This window comes from Rattus norvegicus, chromosome 11 (assembly GCF_036323735.1).
Source record: "Rattus norvegicus strain BN/NHsdMcwi chromosome 11, GRCr8, whole genome shotgun sequence".
NCBI classification, from domain to species: domain Eukaryota; kingdom Metazoa; phylum Chordata; class Mammalia; order Rodentia; family Muridae; genus Rattus; species Rattus norvegicus.
Window position 1 is genome coordinate 81,436,872 of NC_086029.1, and position 12,464 is coordinate 81,449,335.

The following is a 12,464-nucleotide window of genomic DNA, read 5'->3' on the forward strand; positions in this document are numbered from 1 at the left end:
GTGCGTCGGGCAGGAAGGAGAGCAGTCTCTGGAGCCCGGGCCCAGCACTCTGAGCCGCCTTAGGAGCTTTGGCTGCTCTGGATTCTCGTCTGCAGCTCCACACAGTGCTCCATGTCACAGCCAGGGAAACCGTCCACAAAGGTGCACAGCTGGCTCTTGAACAGTCACTGACCATACTGTGTCTGCGCTTCACTTTTATCATAGAAGAGTGTAAATGCATCAGTTAGAGGAATGAAATGGCTCGGAATACACACCCGTCGGCTGCCCTCTCTAGTCCCCTTTGTATGGCCTCTTTTGCTTCACATGTGTCCCGGCTGTTGGGTTTGTTGCTAAGATGAGGTCAGGAGATATACTCACACTTTTTCTAAATATTCAGAGAGCAAAGCCTCAGGGTTTCATACTGGCCTGTGTATGAGAAAAGGCTGGGACCTGCTATTTTCTTTACCTCCTCATCCTTCCTTCCTTCTCTCCTTCCTTCCTTTCTTCCTCCCTTCCTTCCCTCCTTCCTACATCTTTCCCTTCCTTCCTTTCGTCCTTCTCCCTTCCTTCCCTCCCTCTCTTCCATTCATTCATTCATTCATTCATTCATTCATTCTGTTCTGTCTGCTGAGGTAGAGTTTCAGTAGGTAGCCCAGGCTGCCCTTGAGTTAACAGGTAGGTGCTGCCGCCCCTAAGATGTTGTGCTGTAGACATTGCTACTGATGTACTCTGTGGTGCCCATCCCAGCTGTGAAACCTTATTCTTAGAAACACTGAAGGAGGAGGAGGTTCCAGAGGTTGTTATAACTAGAACTCTTAGAGAACCTTGAGGCTGCATGGCTCAGTGGTTAAGAGCCCTGGCTTTTCTTGCAGAGGACCTGGGCTCAATGCCCAGTACCAACAACCAACTATAATTTCCAGTCCCTGGGAATATGATGCCTTCTTCTGAACTCTATAGGCAACACATCTATTTGATACACAAACATATATTCAGGCAAAACATTTATACAATAAAAGAAGCAAAAACTGGGAAAAATGTCGGTGGTTTTTTTTTTCCTGTAGACCCACCATCTACATACACGAATACCACATTTCTCTCTGAAGGCTTTCTGAGATAGAGGAGTCAGAGAGGTCAAGAGGTCACAGTCCTTCCTGTGCCTATCCTAGAGTAGTAGCTCTTTGGAGATAGGACTCAGAGAGCCAAACCCAGCAGCCTCGCTTGTCCTAGGACTATCTCCCAGGGCTCACCTGGGGCTCGCTGGGTAGAAGATCCACCTGTCCTTTATCCTCCTCCTCCTGTCCCTTCTGGAAGCTAGCTAGAGAAGATAGCTCTTGGTAGCCTGCCTTACCTGTGTTTAGTGTGGCTCTCAGGACACTTGGCTGTGCCTGCCAGGGCCTGTGTTTGACTTGGGCTCTTTGCCTCCACAGTTCATCAGTTTGCATGAGAGTGGCCAGAGCGACACCAACAGCGTGAGTGAACACACTGTCGCAGAGCTGTGGCTGCAGCACAGCCTGCAGTGCCACTGTCTCTCAGCCCAGCTCCGGCCTCTGCTTGGGGACAGACAGTACATGAGAAAATTCTACACAGGTAAGTAGAGGCCGCGCCGGGCTTCGTGTGTACTCCATGTTCTCTTTCATCCCTCTCGTCCTCTGTAGAGCACTTCTGAAGCCAGCGTCTCCTGAATTTCACTTGATGCCATCAGCTCTCTCAAACACACAGCCAGTCTTCCTCTCCCCGCCCATGATCACACCCATGCTCCTGTGCTGGTCCAGGCAGACTGAGGGACAAGTGCATGAGCTGAGTGTTTCATGTGCTGCTCACTGTTGGAGCCGGCAGTAGGACTGGTATTTTCTAAGCAGCGAGCCTAGCTGATTTGGCCAGAGGCACACAGAGCTAGGATCCAATTCTGGGCCTCTCTGATTGTGAGACTCCAATTGTAGGGACCGCTGGGTCATTGGACCACTTCCCAGGTGAAGTATATTCTCTCTGTCCCACTGGAGTTCTAATCAAAAAGATTAAAAGAATAAAAAAATTCTCTGCAGCTGGAGAGATCCGTAAGGCATGGCATGCAAAACGATTATGTGAAATTCTCAATGCAGAGCAGCACAGACAGCGCCCTAGCAAGAAAATATTACGACCAAATGGTGAAACCAGGAGGCAAATAAATCCTTAAGTTCTAGACACTGGGCAAATATGACATAAACTCACCAGGAGCATATTTGAAATGTTCATTAATTGAAAGAACCAGAGGGCACAAAGCAAGCAGAAATCACAGGACAGTGTGAAAAAAAAAAAGATAGGTGCTAAGACTTAAAATGCAGTAATTATATTAGGAGGGGGAAAAAAATCTATGCATGCATTGGAAAGGAGGCTGTATACAATAGAAGGGAAAATGATTGAATTTGAAATGAAATCAGATAAAGCCCCTTGGAATGCTTCCCTGGGAGATTAACACAGAAGTGGAGAACACCGAGAGGGGAATGGCCCTTCCTATACTTTACTTGTCCCCGAGTCCCTTCTCTACACAGAGGCACACTTTTCCTCTTTCCTCTGTCTCTTTCTCTAAGCTTCTCTCTTCAGCACTGTGGTACCTGTTCTCTTCCTAGAAACTGCCTTCCTGCTGAGTGGCGCCCACGTCACAGCCATGCTCCAGTGCCTAGAAGCAGTGGAACAGAACAACCCGCGGCTCCTGGCTCAGATTGACGCATCTATGGTAAAGGGGCAAGGAGTCGGCCGAGTCTGTCCTGGGCCTCTCCACTGTAGCTCATGGCTTCCTCACTGAGGCAGCTGTGAGCTGACTTAGGTTTTAAATGCTTGTAAAGAGCTGGGGTGGTGCTATGTGACTGCTGTCTTAGTCTGCTCTCTCTTGCTGTAACAAAACATCTTGACCTAGAGCAACTCAGGGAGGAGAAAGCTTGTTTGGTTGACAACCCCGAGTCCTGGTCCACTGAGACAGGAACTCAGGCAGGAGCTGATGCTGAGGCCGTGGAAGGACGCACTCGCTTGCTTCCTCCCCATGGCGTGCTCGGCCTGTTGGTTTTGTTTTTGTTTTTGTTCTTTCTATTCTTTTCTCACATATTCCATCCCAACTACAGTTTCTCCTCTACCTTCCCTCTCCCCCAGATCTACCTCACCTTAGAAAGGAGCAGGCTTCCCAGGGATATCAATCAAAGCAAGCATAGCAAGCTACAAAATCAGACAAAGAAATAAGTTCCAAGCTAGCTTCAGCTATGAGGTCCAAGCTTAAAAATAAAAAAAGGAAAGAGGAGGGGAAGGGGAGGGGGTGGGAGGGGAGGGGAGGGGCCTAGACGAGGATGGAAAGGAAGGAAGCAAAAGTCCCTACTCCATTGTCAACATCTCAGTCCACACACCTTGTAGATGGAGGTCTCCTGTCTGCTGTTGTTTTAATGTTGACTGTGTCACCGTCCACGGAACACTTCCCTTCTGCCAGGCACACAGCGGTACTTATTCACGTGTATTTAATCCTCGTGACTCTGAGAGCAAGACATTAATCTCACTCTAAAGAAAGTCACTCAAGGCTGGGGTGGCTCAGTGGGTATAGTGCTTGGTGCAAAAGCAGGACCTCAGTTCAGATTCCCAGAAGCCATGCACAGCCACTCATGAAGGTGTGAGGTCTGACTGCAGCACCCGGTACTGCTGACCAGTCAGTCTAGGCGTTGATTCTCAGCCTTCCTCATGCTGAGACCATTTAATACAGGTCCTCATGTCGTGGCGAGCCCCACCATAAAATTACTTTTGTTGCTACTTCATAACTGAAATTTTGGTACTGTTATGAATCATAACGTAAGTATCTGTGTTTTCCAATGGTCTTAGGTGACCTAAGATGATCCTTAAAAGGGTCATTTGACAAACCCCCCCAAATGGCCCAAAGGTTGAGAACCACTGGTCTAGCCTAACTGGAAACCTCAAGTTCAGTGAGAGACCCTGTCTCAAAAAGAAGGTGGTGGATGATAGAGGAGGACACCCAATAGTGACCTCTGGCTTCCACATGCTTGTGCACAGGTGAACACATGCATACATGTGAATGTATGACCTACCACACAAGAAGACAGTAAGAAAGAAGAAGTTGAGTCACTAGGGCAGGACCAGACCTGGTGACTCACTGTCGTAACCCTAGCTCCTAGCAGACTAAGAGACCGGGAGATGGACACAAGCTTGAGAGCAGGATAGTTTGAGCTGCGTCATGAGTCCTAGGTCAGCCAAAGTGACACAGCAAGACCTTGTCTCGCCCAGAGCCTGGGTCAGATGCTTGTAAGTGACACGCATGGCTTAGACCACCAGTCTATCCGATTTTTGATTCCACATGCATAATGTATTTATGTGTGGTGTACATACATGTTTGTATGCCTGTTCCCATGTGTGTGGATATACTTGGTGCATGCAGGTGCACATGCATGTGGAGCCCGGAGCCTGATGTTAGGTGCGTCTTCCTTGATTGCTCTCTATTTTATATACTGAGGCAGGGTCTCTAGGGGCACCTGGAGTTTGCTGATACAGCTTGCTCCTGAGGTCCTCTGCTTCCCACGCAGGCTCCCGTGCCCGCTGGAGTTTCCACTGCTGTTGGGGATATGAACTCAGTGTTCACGCTTGCAAAGCAAGTGATCTGTGTTCCGCACCGCCTCCCAGGCTTAGTGTATCTTACAGGGGAAGATACACAGGATTCCAGTGCAGAAGCTGTGGTGCATGGCCAAAGACCAGCTTCTCTCCGGTCCCTGCAGCAATGAGTGCTCTGAGGCCTTTATGCTCCACTCTAAAATGGTTTCTTTTGTTTTAGTTTGCCAGAAAGCAGGAGAGCCCACTGCTGGTCACAAAGAGCCAGAGTCTCACAGCTCTGCCTGGTTCTGCATACACCCCTCCAACCAGCTGTGCTCAGCATTCCTACTTTGGGTCCTCCTCCAGCCTTCACCAGTCCATGCCTCCCAGCCACAGCTCAGGTATGGGTGATGTGTGATTGCTGTGTGTATTTTAGGCCTGGGAAGTAGAGGGCTTCTGTGAGTACTCACGGGCCAGAACCCGTCTCTTGTTTCTTTAGCCTCATCTTCCCTTCCCTCCCCTTCCCTTTCCTTCCCTTCCCTTCCCTTCCCTTCCCTTCCCTTCCCTTCCCTTCCCTTCCTCCCCCCTCTCTCTCCTTCCTTCCTTTCTTTCTTCCTTTTTTCATTTGTTCGTTCTGTTCTATTTACTGAGATAGAGTTTTATTACGTAGCCTAGGCTGGCCATGATCCTGTAGTTAGGTGTAGGGGTGGGAATCTTCCTGTGTCTGGAGAGCAGAGAGCCTTTGAGAGTGAGTACGGGCTGGGAATCGGCTTGGGCTGGTATGAGTTGTCGAACTTCATGCCTTTGTAATAGGCACCGTAAAAAGGTGTGCGGCAGCAGCTGCTTGATGTGGTGGTGCGTGTCTGTACTCCCAGCACGCAGAAGACAAAGGAGAAGATCGTTGCAGGTTCAAGGGTATCCAGGGCCATGGAATGAGACCCTGCCTTACAAAAGCAAATGGGACGTTATCTATCAGCTAGCATAAAATGGTTTTGTAGCATTATTAGATCAACAGAGCATAACTGGAGGCTTCTGAGCTTCTGCTCCATGTTGCAAATAAGGTCTTTAGTTGCTAGCAACCTTTAGAGTGCCTGCACCATGCTGGATTCTGTTAGAGTCAATTCGTATGGATTCCTTCCTTTGCTCTTTAAAGCAGTCTTGTGAGGTGGTCGTTCCCATGATTCCTCTCTTTTATTTGAGCGGTTCGTGCTGAGAAGCAGGAAAGCCACAAGGCCAAGTACCCGCGCCCTCACCCGCGCCCTCACCTCCCGCAGCCGCTTCTAAACCACCGCGTTACTTTAGGCCGACCTCTTCTAAACCATCGCTTTACTTTAGGCCGACCTCTGCATGACATGTGGGACCACCCTACCTGTGGTCCTGTGTACACCGCAGAACTCCAGCGCTCCTTCCTCTCCCTGTACCCTTTTTATATTCCAGAAAGAAGATCTACTTCCTTCTCACTCTCTGGCCCTCCCTGGCAACCTCAAGAAGACAGGGAGTGCCTCTCAGCAGCAGAGACTCAAACCACCCAAGCTCCACTGCTTTCAGACTCCGCTCTAGCCCAGGATTCCCCACTGACCGCCCAGGACATGAGCTCCAGCACTCTGACTAGCCCCCTCGAGGCATCCTGGGTCAGCAGCCAAAATGACTCCCCCAGTGATGTCAGTGAGGGGCCTGAGTACCTGGCCATTGGCAACCCAGACCCTCATGGCCGGACTGCCAGTTGTCAGAGTCCCAGCAGCAGTGGTGAGAGTAGCAGCTCTCACTTGTTCTCCTGCAGCAGCCCTCAAAAGCCAGATGCTGCTACTGCTGCTGCTGCTGCTGCTGCTGCTTCTCTAGGGGACCAGGAGGCAGGTAGGCAGAGTCAGGCAGGCAGCACCCTTCGCAGATCCAGCTTCTCAGAAGGACAGACAGTCCCTGCCGCCAGCGGGACAAAGAAGAGTCATATTCGCTCCCACTCAGATACCAACATTGCCTCCAGAGGAGCCGCAGGTAAAGATGAGCCTCAACCACCGGTCAGCGGGGTCCCCCTGAGTGCTCGCAGGGCTCTTCCGGGTGACATGATGTCGGTTCTGCCGGGAGAGACGTTATCGTGTAGTACTGAAGCAGCCCGAGCGTGCGATATACTTTCCTTTACACAGTACTGAGTACTAAATGCCTCCCTGATTCTCCCATAGTTCCTTTGTCGGGATGGTGTAAGTATGGAAGTTTTAACTGAATCCTTGACTCAACCTCTGACTTCCGCAGAGTCTTAAAGAGGTCTACAGATATCCTACTACATTCCTTCTGTTGTGATGCCTTAGAGGTTATCATACTGAAGCAGAGTACTGTTCATTTCCTAACGCTATCAACAGGGCTAATAGTGAATATGGGTGGGCGGTGTGGCCTTGGACCAAGTAGGTGGGGCGACTGCTGTCCCTAACCAGACCGAGGCAGTCAGAGAGAAGGATCATTTGCCCTGCACCTCCAACCCCACCTCTGCACATAAAGACAACTGCTAGCCAGGTAGGAGCAAGCTTAGGTGGGTGGGCGCCCGGATTCCACACCACGTCGACCCTGCCTTCCTGGGGTCTGTAGGCTTTGCTCTGGCATCACCTGTGGTAGGACATCCTTACAGTAGGTGTAACATTAACTTTTGTGCTCAAAGCCATTATGGGTCAGCAAAGCCCCAGATACAAAATTAATAAAAATAAAATAGGAAGTATTTAATGAGACAAAATGAAGGTTTCCTTTGGCAACTGGAGCTGGCCCTGTCTCTCTGTAATTTCTAGAAAGATGAGAACTCAGGGCCTTAGCTAAAGCCTGAGTAACAAGTGTTCATCTGTTTTCCTTCAAGGATTTAACGTGACTTGTTTGGACTGTTAGAAAAATCTCCAACTCAAAGCTCTTTCCATGGACATTCTCACTGGGAGAGTGTTGAGGTTGGATCCTAAGGTCACATCTCCTGGAGCCCCGGTGTCTGCTGCACACGAGGGCGATGGTCTTTGAGCATACAAAACTTCCCTGCTCCCCACATCCCAGTATTTGTTACAATGGAACCCAAGGCTTTATTCCTGCTGAGCAAGAGCTCTACAGAGCGAAATTCCCAGCCTCCCTGGCTCCATTCTTGAATCTGTGTGGATTCCAGAAACCATGGTAACCTGCATGGGAAAAGGGAGCTGGAAAGTCCTGGGCAGACGAATCTGAGCATGGGTCTTGTAGCTTCTTGTCCGAGTCACCCCTCCTTCAGCCCCAGTACTCCCTCGTGGGAGTTAATATTACCACTTCTGCCAGGTAAAAGTCACGGGTTAGTTTGGTTTCTCCCTTCTTTCTAATCCTGTTTGTTCTGTCTGGATTCTCCTCTGTACCTCTTTACCTGCAGGAGGCCCCAGGAATATCACCATTATAGTTGAAGATCCCATTGCAGGTTTGGGAGCCAGTCCCCCACCTCTTCTTCCTTTTCTCCCTCTGTGACCACCTCGCTTAGTTCAAAACCTTTTCCAGTTTGGTGTCAAGTCAAGTCTGGCTAGTTTGATCCTGTTGTGGTGCTGGGGCCTATCAGTAAGAAGATACTGGTATTTCACCGGATACATGTCGTGCCCTAAACTTGCTTTCAAATGTCCTAGTCATTCTACCAATGGCTTCTGGAAGCCATAGTCAAGATAAAGCAATTCTGCTTTGCCCAAGGTGAAACAGAGGCCTGCTGTTTGACTAAGGCCTCATGGTGGGTCAGTGGCAGGGCGCATTTTAACTGAAGACTGACTGTTACTATTTCCCTTGACTTAACACCAGAATGTGTCTTACTCCCCGTATGTATCCTTGCATGGGTCTTGCCTGATCAAGAGTCCCTGTTTCCTCTTCCCTTCCAGTCTCCATTCACTTGTGTGCCTGCATACCCCAAGCTAGTCCTGAAACATTTTCTAGTAATTCTGTCTTTCTCCTTTTCCCTCTCATGGTGGTTTTAAACTGAGGTGTGTGTTCTAGTCTGAGTAGTGTAATGCTGGAATTATTAATGTGGGTGTTGGTAAAACAGCGGTGAGGGAGGACCAGGAACCCAAGCCTGCTAGTAATGAAGAGGTCGCTGGTGTATTTTCATGGACAAGAGAAAGTTAAAGAAGAACGCCTACAGGACCTTACCTGAGAGAAAGCAGATTTCGAGTGAACAAAAGGAAGTGCTGAGTCAGTCGAATGGCTGCCCTTAGGAAATGGGAACTCAGGGCAGAGACTCCATGGCTTACAGAGCCAAAGACACAGGAATGATGTTGCAGGTTATATGGTGTGCCCTCTGGCTAGGCATCAGACCATATCTTCCCGTGTTTCTTAGCAAGGGACCGTGGTGATTTCCCTTAGTTCAGTAGACAGAAGCAGGGCCTACTGCCAAAGCCACATGAGGGACACAAAATTACTCTGTGTGTGTGTGTGTGTGTGTGCGCGCGCGCCTGTGTGTGTGAACATGTGCGTGCATGTAGCAGCTGACGACTTGGCATTATTGATCAGGGAAGCAGTTGGGTATAGTATAGTTTAATCATCTGCTCTCCATGCTGCTCACGACTCAGGCATCCATTGTTTTTCTTACTGGACATTTTGTTTGTTTTTATGAGACAGGATTTCTCTTTGTAGCCCTGGCTGTCCTGTAGACCTCACTCTATAGACCAGGCTGTCCCCAAAGTCAGAGATTCTCCACCTGCCTCTGCCTCCAGAATGCTAGGATTAAAGGCCTGCTCCACCACCTACCTGACTGGCAATCTTTAATTTACTTTTGAGTATCAGTTTCTCATATCTTATAAGCCCTTTGCCAGCATCCTTGTTTGTTAGACAAGATTTTGCTATGTAGTCTAGGTTGGACTTAAATTCACCATATAACCGGTCCTGGGCCCAAAACAAGTGCTGGGATATAGTGTGTTCCCCCTTACAAGTGCTAGGATAGCAGCCATGTGTCAGCGCGCTCAGTGTCTGCCTGCTCTTGAAGCTTCTCCTTTGATGACTAAATCCTCTGCTTTTGAAGCCATCATCCTCAGCATCTCCAGAACTGACTTGATGTTGCTTTTAAACACTTTCCCAAGTTTCATTTTCATCAGGGAAGGTAAATTTACTGACACTGTTTTAAAACATAGTACCAAAGTACTGGAAAATATTTGATGTACCTATTTTTGATTTTACCGTCTGAAAACTGTCTCTTAAACTAGTTTGTCAGGAAGTCAGTGATTAGCTGGTACTTTTATAACATTAATTTGAAAGAGGAAGGAATAGGGGACTAGAAGCATCGCCCGGCCTCTTTCCCCTTCGACACACTGACCACTCATCTCCTCCATGAGTTCTGTCTTCTTAGACTGTTGTGAAGGCTTTGGGAACGAGAGAGTTAAATGTTGTATCTGTTGCTCACTTGTATGTGTGCTTTATTCCTGCTGTGGTCACTGGCACTAGACTCCTGCAACGATAAGTTGAATTTGAGAGACCCCTTCCCTCCTCTGGCCAGAGCAGTGCAGTCAGCGCCCAGCCCTCTGTGCATGGAGAATGGTGATCGAGTGCTCAGAAGGCAAGGACTGACCCTGCCCCGCTGCTTTCTCTTGGAGCCTGCTGAGCCCTGTGTTGTGGAGCCTGTCTCAGCCTGTGGAGGACACTGTGCTCTTGCCTTCCTTCTGCCATCTTCACACTGAGATCCCACTTCCTGTGGACCTCACTGATGTGCGGTTCCCGCCCTCTCATGCTCTGGGTGCTACCACGAGTGTCTGTAGTACCTCAGGTGACGGTGGCCTGAATAAGCCAGAGCCTCGACTGTGGGTCCTTATGTATTCCCAGGAGACACTCACAGGTGGAAGGAAGCACTTATGTCCCTGCGCTCGGCACTGAGTTAGCTCTCTTTTCCTTTTCCATAGAGTAGGAAGGACAATGTATTATGGATAAATTTAAATAGGAAAAGGTTCTCTCTAGGATCTCACATTTATTCCACCATTCTCCTTCCAAGAGGTTTGGTGCTCTGGGGCTCCTAAAACGTCTAAACAATGTCTTTAGAGGACAGACATCTTGTGTCCAGTTCCTTCTTACCTGGGGAGAAACAATGTCTTTAGAGGAGACATCTTGTGTCCAGTTCCCTCTTACCTGGGGAGAGTGGAGAGCGCCTTTAATAGTAAACCCATCAGACTTCTTGAAGAAGCATGGTTGTTATAAGTTTTTATTTCAAGACTGAAATATTATATCTACACTTCGATTCCCTCAGAGGGTGGTCAGTACCTCTGCTCAGGAGAAGGCATGTTTAGAAGACCGTCAGAAGGACAGTCCCTCATCAGTTACCTCTCTGAGCAAGACTTTGGCAGCTGTGCAGACCTGGAGAAGGTGAGGCACTCGGAGGGAGGAACACATGGGGTGTGGGGTCTGGCCTGTGGGATTGGCCTGATGGTCTTTGCTGCCACCGTTCTGGTGAGAGTCCGTGTTCTCGGAGTAACTGAGCTGCAGGAAAGCTCAGTGAGCACTTCTGGGGAGCTCTTCAGGGAGCAAATGCCTAGCTTTAGTCCCTGCTCCTCTCTGCAGAGAGATTCAACTTTAGTCACATGATTATTGTTCTTTGAGCCCATGACCTCACATAAATACTTCTTCTAGAATCAAGTTCTATTTTTTTGTTTGTTTGCTTTGTTTTTCAAGACAGCATCTCTGTGTAGCCCTGGCTGTTCTGGAACTCACTTTGTACACCAGGCTGGCCTCACAGAGATCTACCTTCTTCTGCCTCCTGAGTGCTGGAATCAAAAGCATGCACCGGCACCTGGCCAAGTTTGTTTGCTTGTTTATTCCTGGCCTCAAATATGTGTACATAGTATCGGTGCACTAGTCTTTTATGTTGGGACATGATGTTTACCAACTCTTGTATGTATGGGCGACTCTCGTGTGACTGTAGAAGAGGCTGTTTGGAATTCCTGCCATGTTTTCTCCTTTCATTAGTCCTTGTTTTAAGCATGATGGCCTGGCTTCATCAGTTTATTTAATTAGTGGTGAAGAGTGAACTGTCTATCAGCAGCATCTGGAAAGAACTGCAGTGTCCAATAGGCAAGGTCCAAAAGCATTAGACACAGATTTGATACAACTATGAACAACATTTTGCTGTTGGTTTTGAGTTGGGATTTTACTATGCAGCCCCGACTAGCCTCAAACCTTAGATTCCTCCTGTCTCTACCCTCTGTGGGCTGAGATTACAGGTGTCTGTCATATACCTGGCTTGAGTAATTTTTAAAAGCAGTCATAAGAGAAAACAGCAGCTGATAAAACCTCAAGTTTTGTCTTCTTCAGAAGTTGACTCAGTTCAGTTTGTTTCATTCTTAGAGGCCATGTCATCAGAATGCTCTGGAAGTCTGCAAGTGTCTCATCTTCTCCAGAGCAAGCGGTGTTTCCCATCACACTCTGGGCAGAGCTTCAGCTAGCCAGTCCACATGCGGCTGGCCTGCATGCCACAGCAGCGCTGTCTTGCATTTCCTCAGTGGCCTATAATGGTGGAAAAGTTTGTTGCCAAATCTCTGGATTAACAATGGGGCATGGAGGTGGTTCCTCCATGTGTAGATAATCTCGTCAGTAGCAGGGATGCTGTTTTGTGCCAACCATCCCTCTTTAAGGACTAACGTTTTCTTCATCTGCTGTGGCTGGTCTGTGAGCCACATCTCTCTTCAAACAGCTCCTCTGCTGCCAATGTGCCAGTGCTTGCAGTTTGGTGACTTTTTTAAAACTGTAGTTTCTTTCGTTATGTTGAGCAGAGCACGGGGAAGGCTGGCCCTGAGAGCTTAGGCTGAGAGCTGAGAGTCTCTTCTCATTTTTATACAGAACGTGGTACAGATGAGATAGTCATGGCCAGCTACAAGAGCAGCGATGCTAGAGTAGGCTGTCTGCCCGTCTGCTTACAGCAGAGTTTCCCTGAGGAAAGCATTTGTCCTCAAAGCTCTGCTTCTCCACCGTGTACTCAGCAACATGTT

The 12,464-nt window shown here is 48.6% G+C and overlaps 1 protein-coding gene across 4 annotated transcripts in view; it reads left to right on the forward strand.

Moving 5' to 3' along the window:
- Positions 1-12,464, forward strand: part of Rubcn (rubicon autophagy regulator) — a 49,155-nt gene that overhangs the window by 16,611 nt on the left and 20,080 nt on the right. Inside the window, exons 4-10 of one of the 4 annotated variants that reach the window (XM_039088925.2) lie at positions 1,407-1,566; positions 2,586-2,692; positions 4,775-4,934; positions 5,971-6,525; positions 7,895-7,939; positions 9,937-10,029; positions 10,730-10,845. In XM_039088925.2, coding sequence (XP_038944853.1) covers positions 1,407-1,566; positions 2,586-2,692; positions 4,775-4,934; positions 5,971-6,525; positions 7,895-7,939; positions 9,937-10,029; positions 10,730-10,845 — 1,236 coding nt within the window. The other 3 variants (XM_039088921.2, NM_001427089.1, XM_039088924.2) reach the window with 3 other exon arrangements.